The sequence below is a fragment of the Gorilla gorilla genome, chromosome 12 (genome assembly GCF_029281585.2).
Source record: "Gorilla gorilla gorilla isolate KB3781 chromosome 12, NHGRI_mGorGor1-v2.1_pri, whole genome shotgun sequence".
Taxonomy (NCBI): Eukaryota; Metazoa; Chordata; class Mammalia; order Primates; family Hominidae; genus Gorilla; species Gorilla gorilla.
The window spans coordinates 65,455,920-65,474,465 of record NC_073236.2 but is presented as its reverse complement, the minus strand read 5'-3'; the positions used below and the strand labels follow the sequence as shown (position 1 = coordinate 65,474,465).

The window sequence follows — 18,546 nt, the reverse complement described above, 5'->3', positions numbered from 1 at the left end:
ATTTATTTCCTTTTCTTGTCTTATTGCATTAGCTAGAATTTCCAGTATGATATTGAAAAGGGCTGGTGAAAGGGGATCTCTTTGCTTTGTTCCTGATCTCAGCAGGAAAGTTTTCAGTTTCTCATCATTAAGTATGATGTTAGCTATAGGTTTTTTGTAGATTTTTTAAAAATCAAGTTGAGGAAATTTCCCTCTATTCCTAGTTTACTGCAAGTTTTTATTATGAATAGGTGTTGGATTTTGTCAAATGCTTTTTCTGCATCTATTGACATTATTGTGTGATTTTTCTTCTTTGGCCTATTGATATGATGAATTATCTTAATTGACTTTTGAATACTAAACCAGCCTTAAATACCTGGGATAAATCCTTTTGGGTCATGGTGTATAATTATTTTTACACATTGTTGAATTTGATCTGCTAGCATTTTGTTGAGGATTTTTGCATATATATTCATAAGGGACATTGGGCTGTAGTTTTTCTTCTTGTCATGCCTTTATCTGATTTTGTATTGGGATAATGCTGACTTCATGGGATTAGTTAGAAAGTATTCCTTCTGCTTCTATTTTCTGGAAGAGATTGTAGACAATTGATATCCTTTCTTCCTTAAATGTTTGGTAGAATTCACTAGTGAAATCATGAAGGCCTGTTGCTCTTTTTTTTTTTTTGGTAAGTTGTTAATTATTATCTATTACTTCTTTAATAGTAATAGGCCTGTTCAAATTATTTATTTCTCCTGTGTGAGTTTTAGTAGTTTGTGTCTTTCAATAAATTAGTCCATTTCACCTAAGTTATCAAATTTGTAGGCATAGAGTTGCTCATAATATTCCTTTATTATCCTTTTAATGTCCATGGAATCAATAATGATCACCTTTCATTTCTGATATTAATGTATGTCTTCTCCCTTTTTTCCTTGGTTAGCCTGGCTAGAGATTCATCAATTTTATTAATCTTTTTAAGAGATAGCTTCAGTTTCATTGATTTTCTCTATTGTTTCCTATTTCTAATTTCACTGATTTCTGCTCTATTTGGTATTATCCCTTTTTCTTCTTGCTTTAGGATTATTTTGCAATTCCTTCTCTTGTTTCCTAATATGGGAGCTTAGGTTGTTGCTTTTAGATCTTTCTTCTTTTCTAATATATGCATTTAATGTTATTCATTTTCCTCTAAGCACTGCTTTTGCTGCATCCCACAAATTTTGATAAGTTGAATTTTCATTTTCATTTAGTCCAAAATACTTTTAAAATTTTCTTAAGACTTCTTCTTTGACTACTCATATATTATTTAGAAGTGTATTGTTTAATCTCTAAATATGTTGGGATTTTCCAGTAATCTTTCTGTTATTGATTTTTAGTTTAATTCCAATGTGGTGTTACAGCACACTCTGCATGACTTCTGTTCCTTTAAATTTGTTCAGGTGTGTTTTATGTCCCAGAATGTGGTCTGCCTTGGTGGATATTCTACATGAGCTTGAGAAGAATGTGCATTCTGCTATTGTTGGATGAAGTATTCTATAAATGTCAATTAAATCCAGGTGATTTATATGCTGTTCCTTTCAACTATATCATTACTGATTTTCTGCCTGCTGGATCTGTCAATTACTGGTAGATGGGTGTTGAAGTCTACAACTATAATCACTGATTTTTCTGTTTGTCTTCAGTTTTGTCATTTTTTTGCCTCATGTATTTTGAAGCTCTGCTGTTAGGTACATACATGTTAAGGACTATTATGTTTTCCTGAAGAATTGACCCTTTTATCATGATACAATGCCCTCCCTTATCCCTGTTAAAGAGATGTTCTTTGCTCTTAATTCTTCTTTGTCTGAAATTAAGATACCTATTCTTGCTTTCTTTTGATTAGTGTTATCATGGTATATCTTTCTCCCTCCCTTTACTTCTAATCCATCTGTATCTATATCTATACCTATATATCTATATCTATATGTGTGTGTGTGTGTGTGTGTGTGTGTATATATGTATGTATATATATATATGTATGTGTATATATATATATATATGTATATATATATATATATATACGCAGTTTTTTTGAGACAGAGTCTTGCTCTGTGCAGCCTCCACCTGCTGGGTTCAAGTGATTTCCTGACTCAGCCTCCCGAGTAGTTGGGATTACAGGTGCATGCCACCATGCCTGGCTAATTTATGTATTTGTAGTAGAGACAGGGTTTCACCATGTTGGCCAGGCTGGTCTCAAACTCCTGACCTCAAGTGATCTTCCAACCTCAGCCTCCCAAAGTATGGGGATTACAGGTGTGAGCCATCACACCTGGCCTGTGTCTTTATATTTAATGTAGGTTTCTTGTCACATAGTTGGGTCTTGTTTTTTGATCCTGTCTAACATCCTCTGCCTTTTAATTGATATGTTTAGACCATTCATATTTGAAGTAATTATTGGCTGGGTGCAGTGGCTCATGCCTGTAATCTCAGCACTTTGGGAGGCTGAGGTGAGTGGATCACTTGAGGCCAGGAGTTCAAGACCAGCTTGGCCAACATGGCGAAACCTCATCTCTACTAAAAATATAAAATATCAACCAGCGTGGTGGTGTGCACCTGTAGTCCCAGCTACTCGGGAGGCTGAGGCATGAGAATTGCCTGAACCTGGGAGGCAGAGGTTGCAGTGAGCTAAGATGCACCACTGCACTCCAGCCTGAGTGACAGAGCAACACTTCGTCTCTAAATAAATAAATAAAGTGATTATTGAGATCAGTGGATTAATATCTACCATGTTTACAACAATTTTGTGTTTGTGGCACTTGTCCTTTTTTTTTTTAATCTTCCCCCTTTTTGGTCTTTTTTTTTTTTTTTTTCCTTTTAAGAAACAGGGTCTTGCTGTGTTGCCCAGGCTGGCCTCAAACTCCTAGCCTCAAACAATCCTCCTGCCTCTGTCTCCTGGGTAGCTTGGACTACAGGCACATGCCACTATGCCCAGCTCTTCCTCTGGTTTTAACTGAGCACTTTATATGATTCTGTTTTCTCTCATCTCTGAGTGTATCAATTATATCCCTTAAAAAATTCTAGTGTTTGCCCTAGACTTCGCAATATACAGTTAGAACTAATCTATGTCCACTTTCAAACAACGCTATACTGTTTCTCAGCTGAACTATGGAGAAGCATGTCTAAGCCTTTTAGAGAGATGTTGAATATGCTTTAGAGAGATGTTGAATATGCTTTAGACAGATGTTTTATGATTCTACTCTGGTTGGTGCATTCCTAGGTACTAGGGGTCAGGTTACTTGGATGTCAGTGTCCAAATCTGTCTAAAGTCCCAGCTCACCCCACTGCATGCTCTTCTGGATCCCATTCTCTCCTGGATGCAACAGGGATGAAGAAAATGAAGTGGAGGAAGAGTATACTTATTATAGAAATCAGAGGAGATGGCTGTCAAAAAACTATTTTACTTTCTGTTCTGAATCTAAATTGTCCCATCTTTTCTTGGCTTCTATCATAATCAAAAGAGCATGGTGATTTAGCTGGTGAACTGTGGGGAATGGCTTGCCCTCCCCCAAGTCTACATTCTCCTTTGTGGCTCTGCAGGACCTCTCCTCTCACTGTAAGTATCTTGCAGTTCGGCTCAGGACATGTGCCAAGTTCTTCTAGCAACTCTTTAGGGCATTTTTCTTGCTTGACAGCTCCAGAGTGGCTCTACACATTCTGCAGCTCACCGAGCCTCTAGGTGGGCAGCGAGGTTGGTATTTTCCTTCAAGTGGGGCTGGGGTAACGATGGCAGTAGCCGCCCATCTGACTGCCTTTTCATAAGCCCCGTGGCTTCTTCTCTGTAGTGTGTAGGAGGCTTTGGGCTGCTAAAGTCAGCAATTCTGGAGCAACAGAAATACCTGCCACCTCAACATCCTCTTGCACTGGTTTTAATTGTGCTGTCAGTTTGGGAATCTATTAATATAAAATGTTGATATTTGGCATTTATCATGGTTTGCAGATCTTGTAAAATTAGGTGAGTTACATTTTGTGTTGGGGAAGCTATATTCTAATCCACATAGGCAAAGTGGCAGTTTCCTGTCTCCAGCCTGACCATGCAGTCACCTGGGGATACCATGAAGGCTGGTCCCACCAGCCTCAAGGAGACACTGCGGATGAGTCAGGAAAAGGGACCTGCTCCCTAGACTCTCCTGCTGAAAGAGCTGTCATAAAGACATCCAGAGAATTCTCAGTGCCTCCTGAGATTTGCATCAAGTCCTCAAAGTGACCTCACCTTTCTGATCCGGAAATCTCCTCCCGTGGTTAGTGTGGTCCAGCTTTCCTACCCCAGCCTTCTCCTTCACCTTCATGACTATAAAGTAAAAGGAACACAGCCTCAAAATGTATACATTAAAAAGGGTAGGATTTCAAGGAGAAATGGTCAAATCCACAGTCATAATGGGAGATTTTAATACAGATAAAAAACTAAGACAAAAGGACATATAGCTGGGTGCAGTGGCTCACACCTGTAATCCCAGCACTTTGGGAGGCTGAGGCGGGTGGATCACCTGAGGTCAGGAGTTCGAGACCAGCCTGGCCAATACAGTGAAACTCCATCTCTAATAAAAAATACAAAAATTAGCCAGGTGTGGTGGCATTCACCTATAATCCCAGCTGCTAGGAAGGCTGAGGCAAGAGAATCTCTTGAACGCGAGAGGTGGAGGTTGCAATGAGCTGAGATTGCACCACTGCATACCAGCCGGGGGAACAGAGCAAGACTCTGTCTTAAAAAAAGAAAAAAAAAAAGGACATATAAATAAATTGAAGAATAATTTCCAACAAGCAGAGAACACACTTCTTTTTCAAGTACAAATGACACATTTACAAAGAAAGCACATATACTAGGTCACAGAAAAGCCTCAGAAAAGTAAATTTATTATGCTTATATAATAATATATATAAAAGTAATATATTATGCATATATATATGCGCCAGGTGTGATAGTGTGCTGTAGTCCTAAGCTACTTGGGAGGCTGAGGCGGGAGAATCATATGAGCCCAGAAGTTTGAGGCTGCAGTGAGCCATAATGATTGTGCCACTGCATTACAGCCTGGGTGACAGAGTGAGACTCTATCTCTACGAAAAAGAAAAAACAAAAGCAATCTATGCTTTTGTTTTTAAGTAAACAACACTGGGGCTGAAAAAGGGACATAAAATATAGTTGAGAATTTAAAAATTATAATTCCATTAAAAAATTCATGCCAATTAATTTTAAAACTTAAATAATAAGAATAGTTAACATTGCTATGTGCCAGAAGTGCTTTGCATGTATGATTTAATGGAATCTTATCAACAATCCTATGACATAAATAACATTATTATTCCCATTTTACAAATGAGGAAACCCAGACACAGAGAGCTTAAATGACTACCCACATGGAAAAACAAATCTGGACAATCTGTTTCTGGAACTATAGCCCTCAGCCACAAGGCTAATACATGGATACTTCACTACAAAAATAATAGAAGTATCAAAATTGACTTTTAAAAAAATTAGAAAACCTAAATTAACCAATAACAATTAAAATGATTGTAGGAAAGACACCACAATCAGTCATGTATTGATAATTATTGAAGCTAGGTTATGCTACAAAAGAGTTGTAAAAAAAAAAAAAAAAAAGAGTTGTAAACTAAAAATAAAATCCTAAGCCTCCCCACCAACTGAACAGACTCCCTCTTGGCCAAGGGGATCCCAGAGATACATTAAAAACCAAAATCCTGGCCAAGACAGGATAGGAGGTCAGACACACCTGGTTATATCCTCTCCCTTTTGCAGTGTAGACATAACTGACCAGCATTTATGTTAAAATTGAGAATAAGACTGACAGAACAGACCCTTTATAGCAATAAGGTACCAAACTGTAAACAAGACCTAAAGCCAGGCCAGGCAAGGGTTAAGTTATACACGCCTACACTTGTAGAATAAACTGTGTCCTAACTGCCACACGGTTTTTCTTTTCCTCTAACAGCTAAGCAAGCACTGGCCTTGAGACAAGCAATATTAGAACAATTTGCAGCACATCTACCAGCAGATGCTGACTAACCAACCTCCTGCTCCATAAGCCATAACTATAGCTTTGATTGGACAAAAGACTGACTTTAGTAACTTCCTCCTGATAAGAAGATCATGAACCATGGACTGGTTCTGGTCAGTTTACAGAGGCTGTGCACTTGAACGCATTTGTGTCCTACAAAGACCTTCTAATGTATAATGCCTAATGTAATACATTTAAATGTTATGGCTCCATCCCAAGGTGAACATGGGCATGTGTAATATGCATGTTTGTTCAATACACATGCATCCGACAACCTTCATGAATATTCATAGATCCTCCTGTAACCTATTGAATATGCATGTTTAGCCAACCCACTCAACTTAAATTCCTGCCTTTCCCCTCCTCCTTCGAAGTGCCTGTCTCTGATTTAACCCTGAGGCTATGGTTCCCAGCCTGTAACATGGCCACCTTGCAGGCTGTAACCCTTTACAAGAAATAAAGTCTTCTCTCCAAATGCATAGATCATGTGATTTTTAAGTTAACAGGGTCATCATCATTTATTTTACTTTTGTTGTGTTTGAAAATTTTTCTATAATGCAAAGAAAAATAAACACCAGGAACAGTTTTTTTAAATGTTTTATCTGAACCTTCAAGGATTAGACAGCCTCTACATATACAAAATGTTTCTCAAAGATAGAAATAGGACATCAGAGGCAATACGGATATCTCAAGACCATGATGCAGAGCGGGCTGAACACAGGGGAGATGGTGGAAAATCTTCATAAGGAGTTCTGAGGTTAAATCCTCAGGTCTCTCCTCTAGGCTCTAGTCTCCTATAATGCCCTTTCTACTCAGAATATGGAGGGGCCCTGTAGGAGACTAAAGCCAGGACAGAAGATCCCTGGACAGCTGAGGGCAAAAAGGAGTAATTTCACTGGGGAAACAAAAAGGAGTTAAGTAAATGCAGTTAGCCCCTCAGACCTTTGCCTGCTGGACTCCTAGAACCCTAATGAAGTTTAGGCCCTCCAGGCAGGACATTGGAGAACTTCCAGATTCCAACATTTTGGGGACCTCTGACAAAATGGCAAGGGCTGCATCCAATTGCCCACTGTAAGTCTATCATTCAACAAGTCCAGCCTGGCCACATGGCAGCTGTTTGGCAGCTCCACTTCAAAACATGAACAGCCAGCCAAGAATCACCAGAATGACAGATACCAAAACAAACAGGAAAAGAAAAAGTCCAAGGAAACAGGAGCAATGCAGGCAGCCAAAGAAACCATTAAAACTATGTAGGAGCAAATGTCACAAAAGCAAAAATAGACAAATGGCACTTAATTAAACTAAAAAGCTTCTACACAGCAAAATAAACAATGAACAAAGTAAACAGACAACGTACAGAATGAAAAAAAAATATTGCACACTGCGCATGTGACAAAGAGCTAATATCTAGAATCTGTGAGGAATTCAAACAACTCAAAAAGAAAAAAACAAATAACCCCATTAAAAAGTGAGCAAAGGACATGAACAGATATTTGACAAAAGAAGACATATAAATGGCCAACAAACATGTAAAAAATGCTCAATATTGCTAATCATCAGAGAAATGCAAATTAAAACCACAATGAGACACCATCTTACACCAGCCAGAATGGCTATTAAAAAGTCTAGGCCTGGCGAGGTGGCTCATGCCTGTAATCCCAGCACTTTAGGAGGCAGAGGTGGGGGGATGGCCTGAGGTCAGGAGTTCAAGACCAGCTTGGCTAACATGGTGAAACCCCGTATCTACTGAAAATACAAAAATTAGCCGGGTGTGGTGGTGCATGCCTGTAATCCCAGATACTCAGGAGGCTGAGGCACGAGAATCGCTTGAACCCAGAAGGTGGAGGTTGCAGACCAAGATTGTGCCACTGCACTCCAGCCTGGGTGACAGAGTGAGACTCTGTTTCACAAAAAGAAAAAAAAAAAAAGTGTCCAAAAATAACAGATGTTGGCCAGGCCGCAGAGAAAACATGCACTGTCGGTGGGAATGTAAATTAGTACAACCTTTATGGAAAACAGTATGGAGGATTCTCAAAGAACTAAAAATAAAACTACCATTTGATTCAGCAATCCCACTACTGGTATATGCCTAAAGGAAAAGAATCATTATATTAAAAAAGATACCAGCACTTGTATGTTTATTGCAGCACTATTCACAATAGCAAAGATATGGAATCAACCTAAGTGTAATCAATGGAGGATTGGATAAGGAAATGTAATATATATATTACATTATATATACATAATGGAATGCTAATCAGCCATAGAAAATGAAATCATGTCTTTTGCAACAACATGGATGAAACTGGAGGCCATTACCCTCAGTGAAATAACTCAGAAACAGAAAGACAAATTCTGTATGTTCTCACTTGTAAGTGGGAGCTAACAATTCGTACATATGGACATGTAGAGTGAAATAACAGACACTGGAGACTCCAAAAGGTAGGAGGGTAGGAAGGGGGTGAGGGGTGAAAAGTGACCTATTGCTACACTATTCACTATTAGGGTGATGAGTACACTAAACTCAAACTTCACCACAATGAAATATATGCATGTAAGAAACTTGAATTTGTACTCCCTAAATATATATTTTAAAACATTTAGGTTCTTTAAAAAACTATGTAGCTGGTGCTCGCTTTAGTAGCACATATACTAAAATTGGAATAATAAAAGATAAGCATGACCCCTGTATAAAGATTACAAAACAAAGACAAAAACAAAGATAGTTAATATCTTCAAGGAGATTGTCATAGGTTTGTTTAATATAGTTGCTTTCTTGGCATCCAGTTTTTGGCCTGACATAAGTTGTTTGAAACCCAATTAGTTGTACTCCTTTGGCCTAGTTAAAACTTCCCCTCCCCATATGATTGTTTGCAATATAGTGCATTCTCTCTCTTTTTCTCTCTCTCTCTCTCCATTCACTGATTGAACATCCTACTGCCTCTTGACTTCCCATCAGCCACCCCTAACCTCTCTGAGATCTGTAAATAATAAATTTCTTCTGTTTTATGCATTTTGGTTTCATTTTGTCTCACCTGACCACCTAAACCTTACTCTCCTCCTGGTTAGAGCTCTCCTAGAAAGTGGCTATCTTGGTTTCTGGCTACTCTCCAGAGACAGCTCTCAAGACCAAATTAGAGGAAATCACAACAGAGACAAGAAAATACATTGTATTCATGACAACAAGAAAAGCAGAATGCTATAAACCTATGAACCTATAAGTTTTTAAAGAATAAGACAGAACTTTTGGAAATTAAAAATACCTTAGAAGAAAATTTTCAATAAAAGACTTGGAACATAAATTTGAAGGAGTATATCAGATAATAGAACACAAATAAAAAGAGATTAAACAAATACTATGACAAAACAAGAAAACCAGAGGATCAATCTAGGAGGCCCAAACATCAAAATAATAGGAGTTCCCAAAAGAGAGATAAAAAAATAGTTGAGAGAAAATTATCAATGAAATAACATGAGAATACTTTCCAGAACTGAAAGATTTGAATTTTCTGATTGAAAGAACTTTCGATCAGCTCAGAAAAAATTAATTTTTAAAAAATCCACTCCAAGTCACATCATTATGAAGCATTAGGACTTCATGGATAAAGAAATCTTAAAAGCTTCCAGAAAAAAATAAGTCATCTACCAAGAATCTGAAACAAGAATTGACATCAGATTTCTCAATCACTACAGTGGAAGCTACAAGACAATGAAGTCATGCTTCCAAAAGTGAGACAAAATTATTTCCAACCTAGAATTCCAGTCCCAATCAAGCTATCAATCAAGTGGGAGGGTAGAATAGGGGCATTTTCAGACATAAACTATCTCAAAAATTTACCTTCGATGCACCTTTTTTTTCAGGAAGTGACTGAAGGAGGAACTCTAGCAAGATGAAGGACTTGCACTAAGAAAGAAATTAAGTCTGGGAAACGGGATTCACCACAAAAGATAGGCAAAGGAAAGTCACCGGAGAAGAACCCTGCAGCAGTCCAGAGAGCAACAGGCACATCTTAGAGCAGGCTCTGGACAGGACGTCTTCAGGAAAAAAACCTGGATCTGAAAAATGGTCTTGATGTGTTTGACTGTTGCAAGAGGATACAAAAAATTTGTCAAGAACAGTCATAGAAAGGAAAAGTAATCATGGTACACTATACTCAACTGTGAGCAATATTTACACAGTCATAATAAATCAAGTGAGTGTTAATTTTCCTGAAAATAGCAATAGAAACAGGGTTGATATTCCACCGATACGCACTGGTATGGCTGCTATTTATGATTGGTGTCCATTTTTAGTGATCAGGTATTCATTTTGGTTGGTCAATGTCAGTGCCATGTTGGTTGTTAAATATTTTGAATATCACCACTGGATGTAACTATTTGGGGAGTATAAAACACCTGTGGAGGATGCTGCTAGCTACTTCCCTGATGTCCATTCCCCTTTCTGCTCTGACTTTCTGACTTCTGCTCCAGCCACAGTAGCACTATGGCCAACTAAAAAGAAACACTTCCCTCAGATACCCTTCAGCTCTCTCTGGCTGAAGAGCTACAGGAGAAAGAACCTGAGGAAGGAGTCCCTTCCTAGATAAAGCATTTTCAGAAGAAAGCCTCTTCACTTTTCCTTCTTCTTCCTTCCTGCATAGAGTTGCCAGGTTTAGCAAATGAAACTACAGTTTGCCCAGTTAAATTTGAATTTCAGATAACAACAAATAACTTTGAGTATATGTTCAGCACAATATTTGGGATATACTTCTACTAAAAATTATGTGTTGACAAAGGTGACCCAGATGTGGTTACTGAAAACCACACCTGGGTCATCTGACAAAGGACTCTGGGAAAGTAAGTTTTTACTGGGAAAATAATATTGAGTCTGTCAGTAAGGGAAAAAGGGAGAATGGGCATTGGGTGGTCATCTAGCATGTCTCCTACACTGTCCAACAACCATCCCCTCTTCTGCTTGCCTATTTACAAAACTTCATTTTGTTCACGTAGAGACACAGGGCCCTTGATTGCCAGTAGTCACCTTCCCTAGGCTCAGGCATGAGGTGGGATCTATATAAACCATTCACGGTGTTCTGGTTGCCCTTAGCCAGTCACTGAGTTTAGGAATAGTCATGTGACCCTATTCTAGCCAATGAGATTTAGGTGGAAGTCCATTGGGTAAGACTTTCAGGAAAGCTTTGATTTTCCTAATTGAAAGTGACACAGTTGGAATGCACAGTTTGTCCTTTACCCTCCTGCTTTCTTGCACGGACCTTGAGACTTTGAGATAAAGCAGCCATCTTGCAACAATGAGGTGACAGGTATGAAGACCAAAGGCACAGGCTAAGAACAAGGCAGAAGGATAAGACAAATCTGGGTTCCTGAGAATATCACTGAGCTCTGGACTGCTTATCGCTGGATTTCCTGTTATCTGAAAAAAAAAAAAAAATTCTCTATATTTAAACTGCTAGCCAAGTTTTATGTAACTTTTAGCTGAGGCCTTCCTAACTGACACATAATGGATGACTATGGACAGTTGAAATTAATGAACTAGATTTTTATGTATTAACATGTATAAATCTCAAAAACATAATGAGAAAAAAAGGAAGTTGTAAAAGAAAATGATATTATTTACATAAAACTTTAAAACAAACAAAACACTACCAATATTGATAATAGTTACATTTATAAGTAATAAAATCATAAAATTATGCAGAGGAATGATACACACCAACTTCAGGTTACTTCTGGGGAAGGATAAAGTTAATGATGCTTGATGATCTTTGGTATTTTGGATAGATGATAGATATACATGTAGATATGAAACGAATATGATAAAATGTCAACATCTGTTAATTCTGGACAGTAATATATCAATATCTGTCATATTGTACACATTTGAGGTATTTTATTATTAAATTTTTAAAAGTATTTTTAAAAATAACTAAGAGGTCTCCCCAACACTATGAGATAATAGTCTCAGGCAAAATGGGTCAACTGAGCACTCCGCACAGAAAATATCTGGGAAAAAAACTCCTCACACTTTGCTAGATCATTATGAAATTTTAGAACAGTGACTATGAAGAAAAGAAAGATCCCAAAAACTTCTAGAGTAAAACAATCAGAAACAGGTCACCTGTCAATGAATAGAAATCAGACTAGCAGAAGACTCCTCCTCAGCAAGTTAAATAAGAGAAGATAATGGGCAGGGTGCAGTGTCTCACACCTGTAATCCCAGCACTTTGGGAGGCTGAGGCGGGTGGATCACCTGAGGTCAGGAGTTCAAGACCAGCCTGGCCAACATGGTGAAACCCCATCTCTTATTAAAAATACAAAACTTAGCCGGGTGTGGTGGCACATGCCTGTAATCCCAGCTACTTGGGAGGCTGAGACACGACAATCATTTGAACCCAGAAGGTGGAGGTTGCAGTGAGCTGAGATTGTGCCACTGCATTCCACCTAGGTGACAGAGTGAGACTCTGTCTCAAAAAAAAAAAAGAGAGAGAGAAGATAATGAGCAAAGCCACCCAAAATCCAAGGGAGAATGTTTCCAACCTAACATTCTCCACCCAGCCAAACTACCAGTCCAGAGTAGGGGTAGAAGACATTTCCAGACATGTAAAAAATCATTTTACTTCTCTTTCATAACTTCCTACGAAGTTCTTTTAAAAAGTTACCCATCATTAATCAAGAAGGGGAAGACAATGAGATGCAGGAGAGAGTGGATAAAATCAGAATAATGAAGAGCAGTCCCCAGATGACAGCAGTGTCCTCAAAAATCAATCAGTCCTCAAAAGAGCTAGAAAATGAGGCTTTGGAAGGAGCCACCCAGGGAAAAAAATGAAATGTAAAAGATTTGATACACTCTTGGGGATTTTAGAACAACTCAAGAAAGTGACAGAAAATGCAAAGAAAAAAGATAGCAATGAGAAATACCAGTGAAAAATTAAAACTCTGCAAGGAATAAAATGTGATCATGGCATGTAATCATGAGTATAAACACTGATTTTTGAATGAACTAAAAATGGTGATGATATTCTACATTGGGAGGATAAAAAAGAGATGTCTGTGGCTGTAAGATAGTTAAATATTCACTTGTAAGTGGCTAATATCTAACTTCAATAAATAGCAGGAATAATTATTACTATCATTATTATTAAAAGGTAGCCAAGAGAAAAAGCTAAAAGAATTCCTAGTGGTTATCTTTGGGAAGTGGAACTGTGGCATATGGAGGAAGCTGGAATGGAGTTCCATTGCTTTTTATGGAAAGCTCTTACATGTGTTAATTGATTTTTAAATTATAGCTTTTTTATTTTAAACATTTTAAAGTAAATAATTTAATATGCCATGTGTTCCTACTTTATGTGATAATTGTATCCTTGAAAATTAATGGTTAAATCTATTTGTTCAAAGTGAATCACGTTTAAAATACTTAGCAGAATTACACAACAAAGAACCCTTTAAGGCAGTGGTTCTCAAACTTGAGCGTGCATCATAATACCTAGAAGGCTGCTTTCTGTTTGTTTTCTTGGAGTTGGGGTCTCGCTTTGTCACCCAGGCTGGAGTTCAATGGCACAATCACAGCTTACTGCAGCCTCCAACCTCTGGGCTCAAGCAATCCTTCCATCTCAGTCTCCAAAGTAGCTGGGATTACACGTGTGGGCAGCTCCAGAAAGCTTGTTAAAATAGATTGCTGGGTCTCATCCCCAGAGTGCCTGATTCCATAGCTCTAGGTTGGGGCCTGGAAATGTACATTTCCAACAAGTTCCCAGTTGCTGCTGATGATGCTGATCCAGGGACCACATTTAAAACCTCTATTTTAAGAAAGTAACTCCCAATTTACATTTTTTATTAAATTGGGTCAGTTGGTGATTTTTAAAAAGCTGATATCTTCCTACTCCAGTATGGTGTGAAGAGTACAGAGAAGCTGAGTAACAGATTTTTTTTCCCATAGAGAACCACCTTCAAATGTCTTAGGGGGAGACTCCATGTCTCCCCAAGCCTCTGCAGGAAAGGCCATGTGACCCAGGCTGGCCAAACACACCCCATTCCAGCCACAGAGACTGGTTCAGGAATGATCCCATGTCCTTAACTGGGCCAATCAGAATTCTTCCCAGGACATTTCTGCTTGATTCATCCAAAAACTCTGCTCACTCTGGCACTGCTAAGCTGATAAGCTTGGAAGTTACTATTTTGCCTGTCACATGGAGGGAAGCATTCAAGAAAAGTAGAGAAACAGAGTCCAGATAACACTGTGACTCCCTGAGTCAGTTAATTTTGAACTGTCCTTCTCAGTTGTGTTGAGCTGTTAAATTCACTTTATTTTTTCTGGTGTTTGAGCTGGGTTTCTCACGTTTGCAATCACAAGTGCGTGACTAATAAAAATGAAATAGAGCTTTCCAACATGATTTTAAAATGTGTTATTTCCTATTTGAAGTACTATGGATTCTCAGATTGGAAAAGAAAGTTTGTTGGAAAAATAATGAAATGCCTGGTTGTCACTGACAAGTGACAATACATATGCAAACACAGATGAGAACTCTACAAACTATAGAAGTATGGAGCTATAATGTAGCTATAATATTCAGGTAGATGCATACCTTCCAGTTCTGGACTAGCTAAGACCATTCCTGCTTCATGTCCTCTGTGCTAGATCCCAACTTCTCACAACTTGAGAGAAGCTCCCTCCCAGGAATATGCAGAAGTAGAAGAACCCAAACTCCCTGAGATGATCTTCAAAGGAGTCCATCCATCTGAAGCTGAGTGTTGGCCCTGGGGAAGTGTTTGGATTAGCTCTGCTCTGACTGGCAACTATACTGCCCACCATAAAAGTTCCAGCCTAATTCATGAAACAGAATTTCTACCCCCAGCATTTCATATAATGTATATTAGTTGAATGTCAGGTATTTTGCTTTCACCATCTTATTGAATCCTCACTATAATTCAGTGAGGTATATAATTTTCACCCACATTTTATAGATGAGTAAATGAAGACTAAGAGTTAAGTGATTTGTCCTGGATCACAGAACCAGCCATGGTGGAGCCAGGGTTCAAACTGGATTCTTTTTGATTCTCAAACCTAAGGAAAGAAGGAAGAAGGAAGGGAAGGGAGGGGAGGGGAGGGGGAAAAGGGAAGGGGAAGGGGAAGGAAAGGAAAGGAAAGGAAAGGAAAGTAAAGGAGGGGAGGAGGAAGGGAGAAGGAAGGAGGGAGAAAGACGAAAGAGAAATAAAGTTGTGAGAAACAGAGGGGGCCTGGTATGGGTTACTGACAGTCTTCCACTTCTGGGTTCCAGGCCCTTCCTGAGGCCTGGCTGAACTCTGGTCCACAAGACTTCCCTGGTATTATAATAAGTCCCTCCTTGGTAAAAAGGCATTTGATGTTTAAAAAAATAAAAAATTTTTAAAACCCTCTTTTCTCTTCAACTAGCTTCAGCTGATTTGAGTTACTTGTATCCAAAGAGTACTAACCAGTACAATCATCCACTACAATATCTTGCCAAAGGAATTGTGCTAGCAACACATCAGCCTCTGGCATGCAGCAAATGAAAGGACTTGTAACACCAGTCTCTTCCCTGCCCAACTAGCTCACTGTTATTCCCCCATCCATCTTTAGATCATAGATCGCCTTGGTGTTGAGCATGGCTTTACAGTAAGGGAACACATAAAATTCTCTTCTGTCCTGAGTCAAAAGTCACTTTCCATTTCATTGCCCCTACCACTAGCCTGGAATCACATCTGGGATCCCTGAGAATCCAAAACCCTACTGACAAAATCAACACCTGGGCCACGTGCAGTGGCTCACGCCTGTAATCCCAGCACTTTGGGAGGACGAGGCAGGCAGATCACGAGGTCAGGAGTTCGAGACCAGCCTGGCCAACATGGTGAAACCCTGTCTCTACTAAAAATACAAAAATTAGCCGGGTGTGGTGGTGCACGCCTGTAATCCTAGCTACTCGGGAGGCTGAGGCACGGCAATTGCTTGAATCCAGGAGGCAGAGGTTGCAGTGAGCTGAGATGGCACCACTGCACTCAAAACAAAAACAAACAAACAAAACACCTTAAGCCTGTAAGACCAAGGATCAGAGTGCTATCCTAGCAAACAGACACACAGGGGTCCTTGCCCAAGCAGCCTGCATGCCCAAAGCAGCAAGGAGGTGGTGACACAGCTAGCTTTAAAGATGTATGACACATTTTAGTCATCAGAGCCCTTGTGATAGAATCATCTGGTGTTTAGGTGCCCACCCCTTCCCTATCCACAAGGGCACATCAATTCAATCCAACAAATCCTTATTGAGTATCCACTTTGTTCCAGATATTTGCACTAGACACTGGGAACAGAACAAAATAGTTTCATTACTAGGGAAGAAGAGTAAAGCATAGTAATGAATCCTTAAGATTAGACATCCATGTCTCTGGGTAAAAAGGTAACTAGTAAAAAGGGTGTGCCACATTCACTGGTCAGCTTTTGGGGAGCTTTTCTTTCCACCCCATATTTTAAGCCACTTGACCTTGATATCTAAGAACTCTAGACCAGCCAACATGGTGTCTGATGCACCCTTCTGATAGCCCAGAGTATTTCAGAAAAGGACTTCCCCAAGGGCTTATCTGGGATTATTTTGTGAACTGAATCGACAAGAATGACACGGGGTCATGCTGGGCTTTAGAAAGCTAAGCTAGAAGCCAGGGAAAGGCTACCCTCTCAACCCCTAGCTTGTCCATTGCCTCGGGGCCCTGCAGACTGAAACACCCACGCATGCTCCAGGAGAGAAAGGACAAAACAAACAAATATCCGTAAGAAAACTAGCAGTAGCAAAACCAGGTACTGTATCCAAAACCTAAAAACAAAAATGTGTAATGAAAGGAGACTAGCCATTACTCTGTTTCTATCCTGAGATGCTACATTAGCAGATATAATTTATTTTCCCATGGTTTTCTGGGAAAGAGGTAAGTCTCAGGGTTTTTGCTACTTCATAAATATTTCAGCCAGTCTAACACATTTGACAAAGACAACAGAAATTTACGTACTAGAAGAGAAAGATTCAGTTCTATTAGATGAGAACAAGATAGAACTAACTTACCACGGTGTCAGACAGAACAAGTTTCCTGTCATTTCTGTTAATTTGGAGTGGTTTTGCACCCAAAAACCTCAAGGCCAGGGTGATAAAAACAGTATAATTTTTAAAGGAAAACCAAATATCCTATACTCATTTGGAAGATTTGCCCAGCTTTCCTGGTATTCTTCTCTTCAGTGTGTGTGAAGCTTACTCTTAAATACTCTGTGTTCATGCTATGAAACACATTTTCCCTTATCTGCATAGCGCTGTCTACTTTCTCTGAAGCTTCCAGCTGCAAACTTACCTTTGTGTTCTTAGCTCTGGAAACCAGGATCCAAATCCCAGGGAGGCCAGAACCACTTGCTCTGTTCCTGTTGGGTGGCAAGAAGGGCTCTCTGTGGTTTCCAGGCTGAACAGTATTTGGGGCATTGGAGATTGACTTCTGAGGCTCAGTGGCGGCCAGCCATGTGACCAAGGTGGGGGGAGGGACGCTCCTGCAGGGTCAGGGATGGATGCCTGGTTGACTGACAGACCAGGGCATAGCAGGGTCTGAATAGAGCTGGCCATGATCATAGGCAGATGCCTTTGCTCTAAATTTCTTCTTGAATTTTAACTTGGTGATCTTTTTATGGCAGTGGTATATTCCAGACTTGATTCTGAAATGCTATTTTATCTCCCTGCATAGTTTTTAACCCAGATTCTTTTTGGATTCTGTCTTGGAGGGATGTTAGAGCTGGACGAGAACTTGGAGAATCCAGCCCTATCTCAAGGTTGCCCACTTTATATAATGAAAAATTGAGGCCCAGAGAGGGGCAGTGGCATTTCCAGGAACCTACAGATACGTGGGCCTGTTGTTATGTACTGGCATGACCCCAGTTGGCTCAAAATTACAGCTCACTTTAATGTCTCCAACTTTTAAGTTGTTAGAGCTTTGAGGACTGCTGAGATGTCAATAAAGGATCTTATCACATTGCAAGTACCTAAATGTTCAGCTGTCAGATTAGGGCATGGCTTGGAAATAGTGGCAGTCTGTACTTGTGGTCAATGAGTTTATATAAACGTGTGTACTTATTTTTAGGTATCTCTAACCCAATCTTTGTAAAATGCTCCAAGGTGATCTTTTTGGAGAGATCAGGTGACACCAAAAGCTAGAGACATTTTTTTTTAACCTCAAAGACCTTGAAGACCTCTCTAGACTACAGCCATGCAGGTAGGCTTCTAGTTCACACCTGTCACTCCAGCCAAAAGGATGGCTGCTGGCTCTCTGCTGACAAAAGGAGAGGTGGTAGGAATGATGGAGAAAATGATAGAGGCAGAGGTGTTGGTTGTAGAAGTAGCAGTAAAATGGTGGCAGTGTAGATGAAGGTGTAAATTGTAGGTGAAGTTGTGAAGTACAGATGCAGGTGATGAGGTATAAATGGAGATGTGGGGTATAGATAGAGGTGTGAGGTGTAGATGGAGGTAATGAAATGTAGATAAAGATAGTA

At 39.4% G+C, this 18,546-nt stretch overlaps 1 protein-coding gene and 1 non-coding gene across 4 annotated transcripts in view; one reads left to right on the top strand and one right to left on the bottom strand.

The window, feature by feature from the left end:
* SLC4A5 (solute carrier family 4 member 5) overlaps nucleotides 1-18,546 on the bottom strand; it is a 144,031-nt gene that overhangs the window by 93,753 nt on the left and 31,732 nt on the right. For 2 of the 3 annotated variants that reach the window (XM_063695780.1, XM_019020982.4), the window contains 2 exons: nucleotides 17,364-17,430; nucleotides 4,226-4,303 (listed from right to left, as the gene is read on the bottom strand). In XM_063695780.1, coding sequence (XP_063551850.1) covers nucleotides 4,226-4,301 — 76 coding nt within the window. In that variant the 5' untranslated portion in view covers nucleotides 4,302-4,303; nucleotides 17,364-17,430. The remainder of the gene's footprint in view (nucleotides 1-4,225; nucleotides 4,304-17,363; nucleotides 17,431-18,546) is intronic. The other variant, XM_055378109.2, reaches the window with a different exon arrangement.
* LOC115933606 (U6 spliceosomal RNA) lies at nucleotides 8,655-8,757 on the top strand. The gene has a single exon (XR_004069476.3). It is a non-coding gene; the product is annotated as a U6 spliceosomal RNA (small nuclear RNA).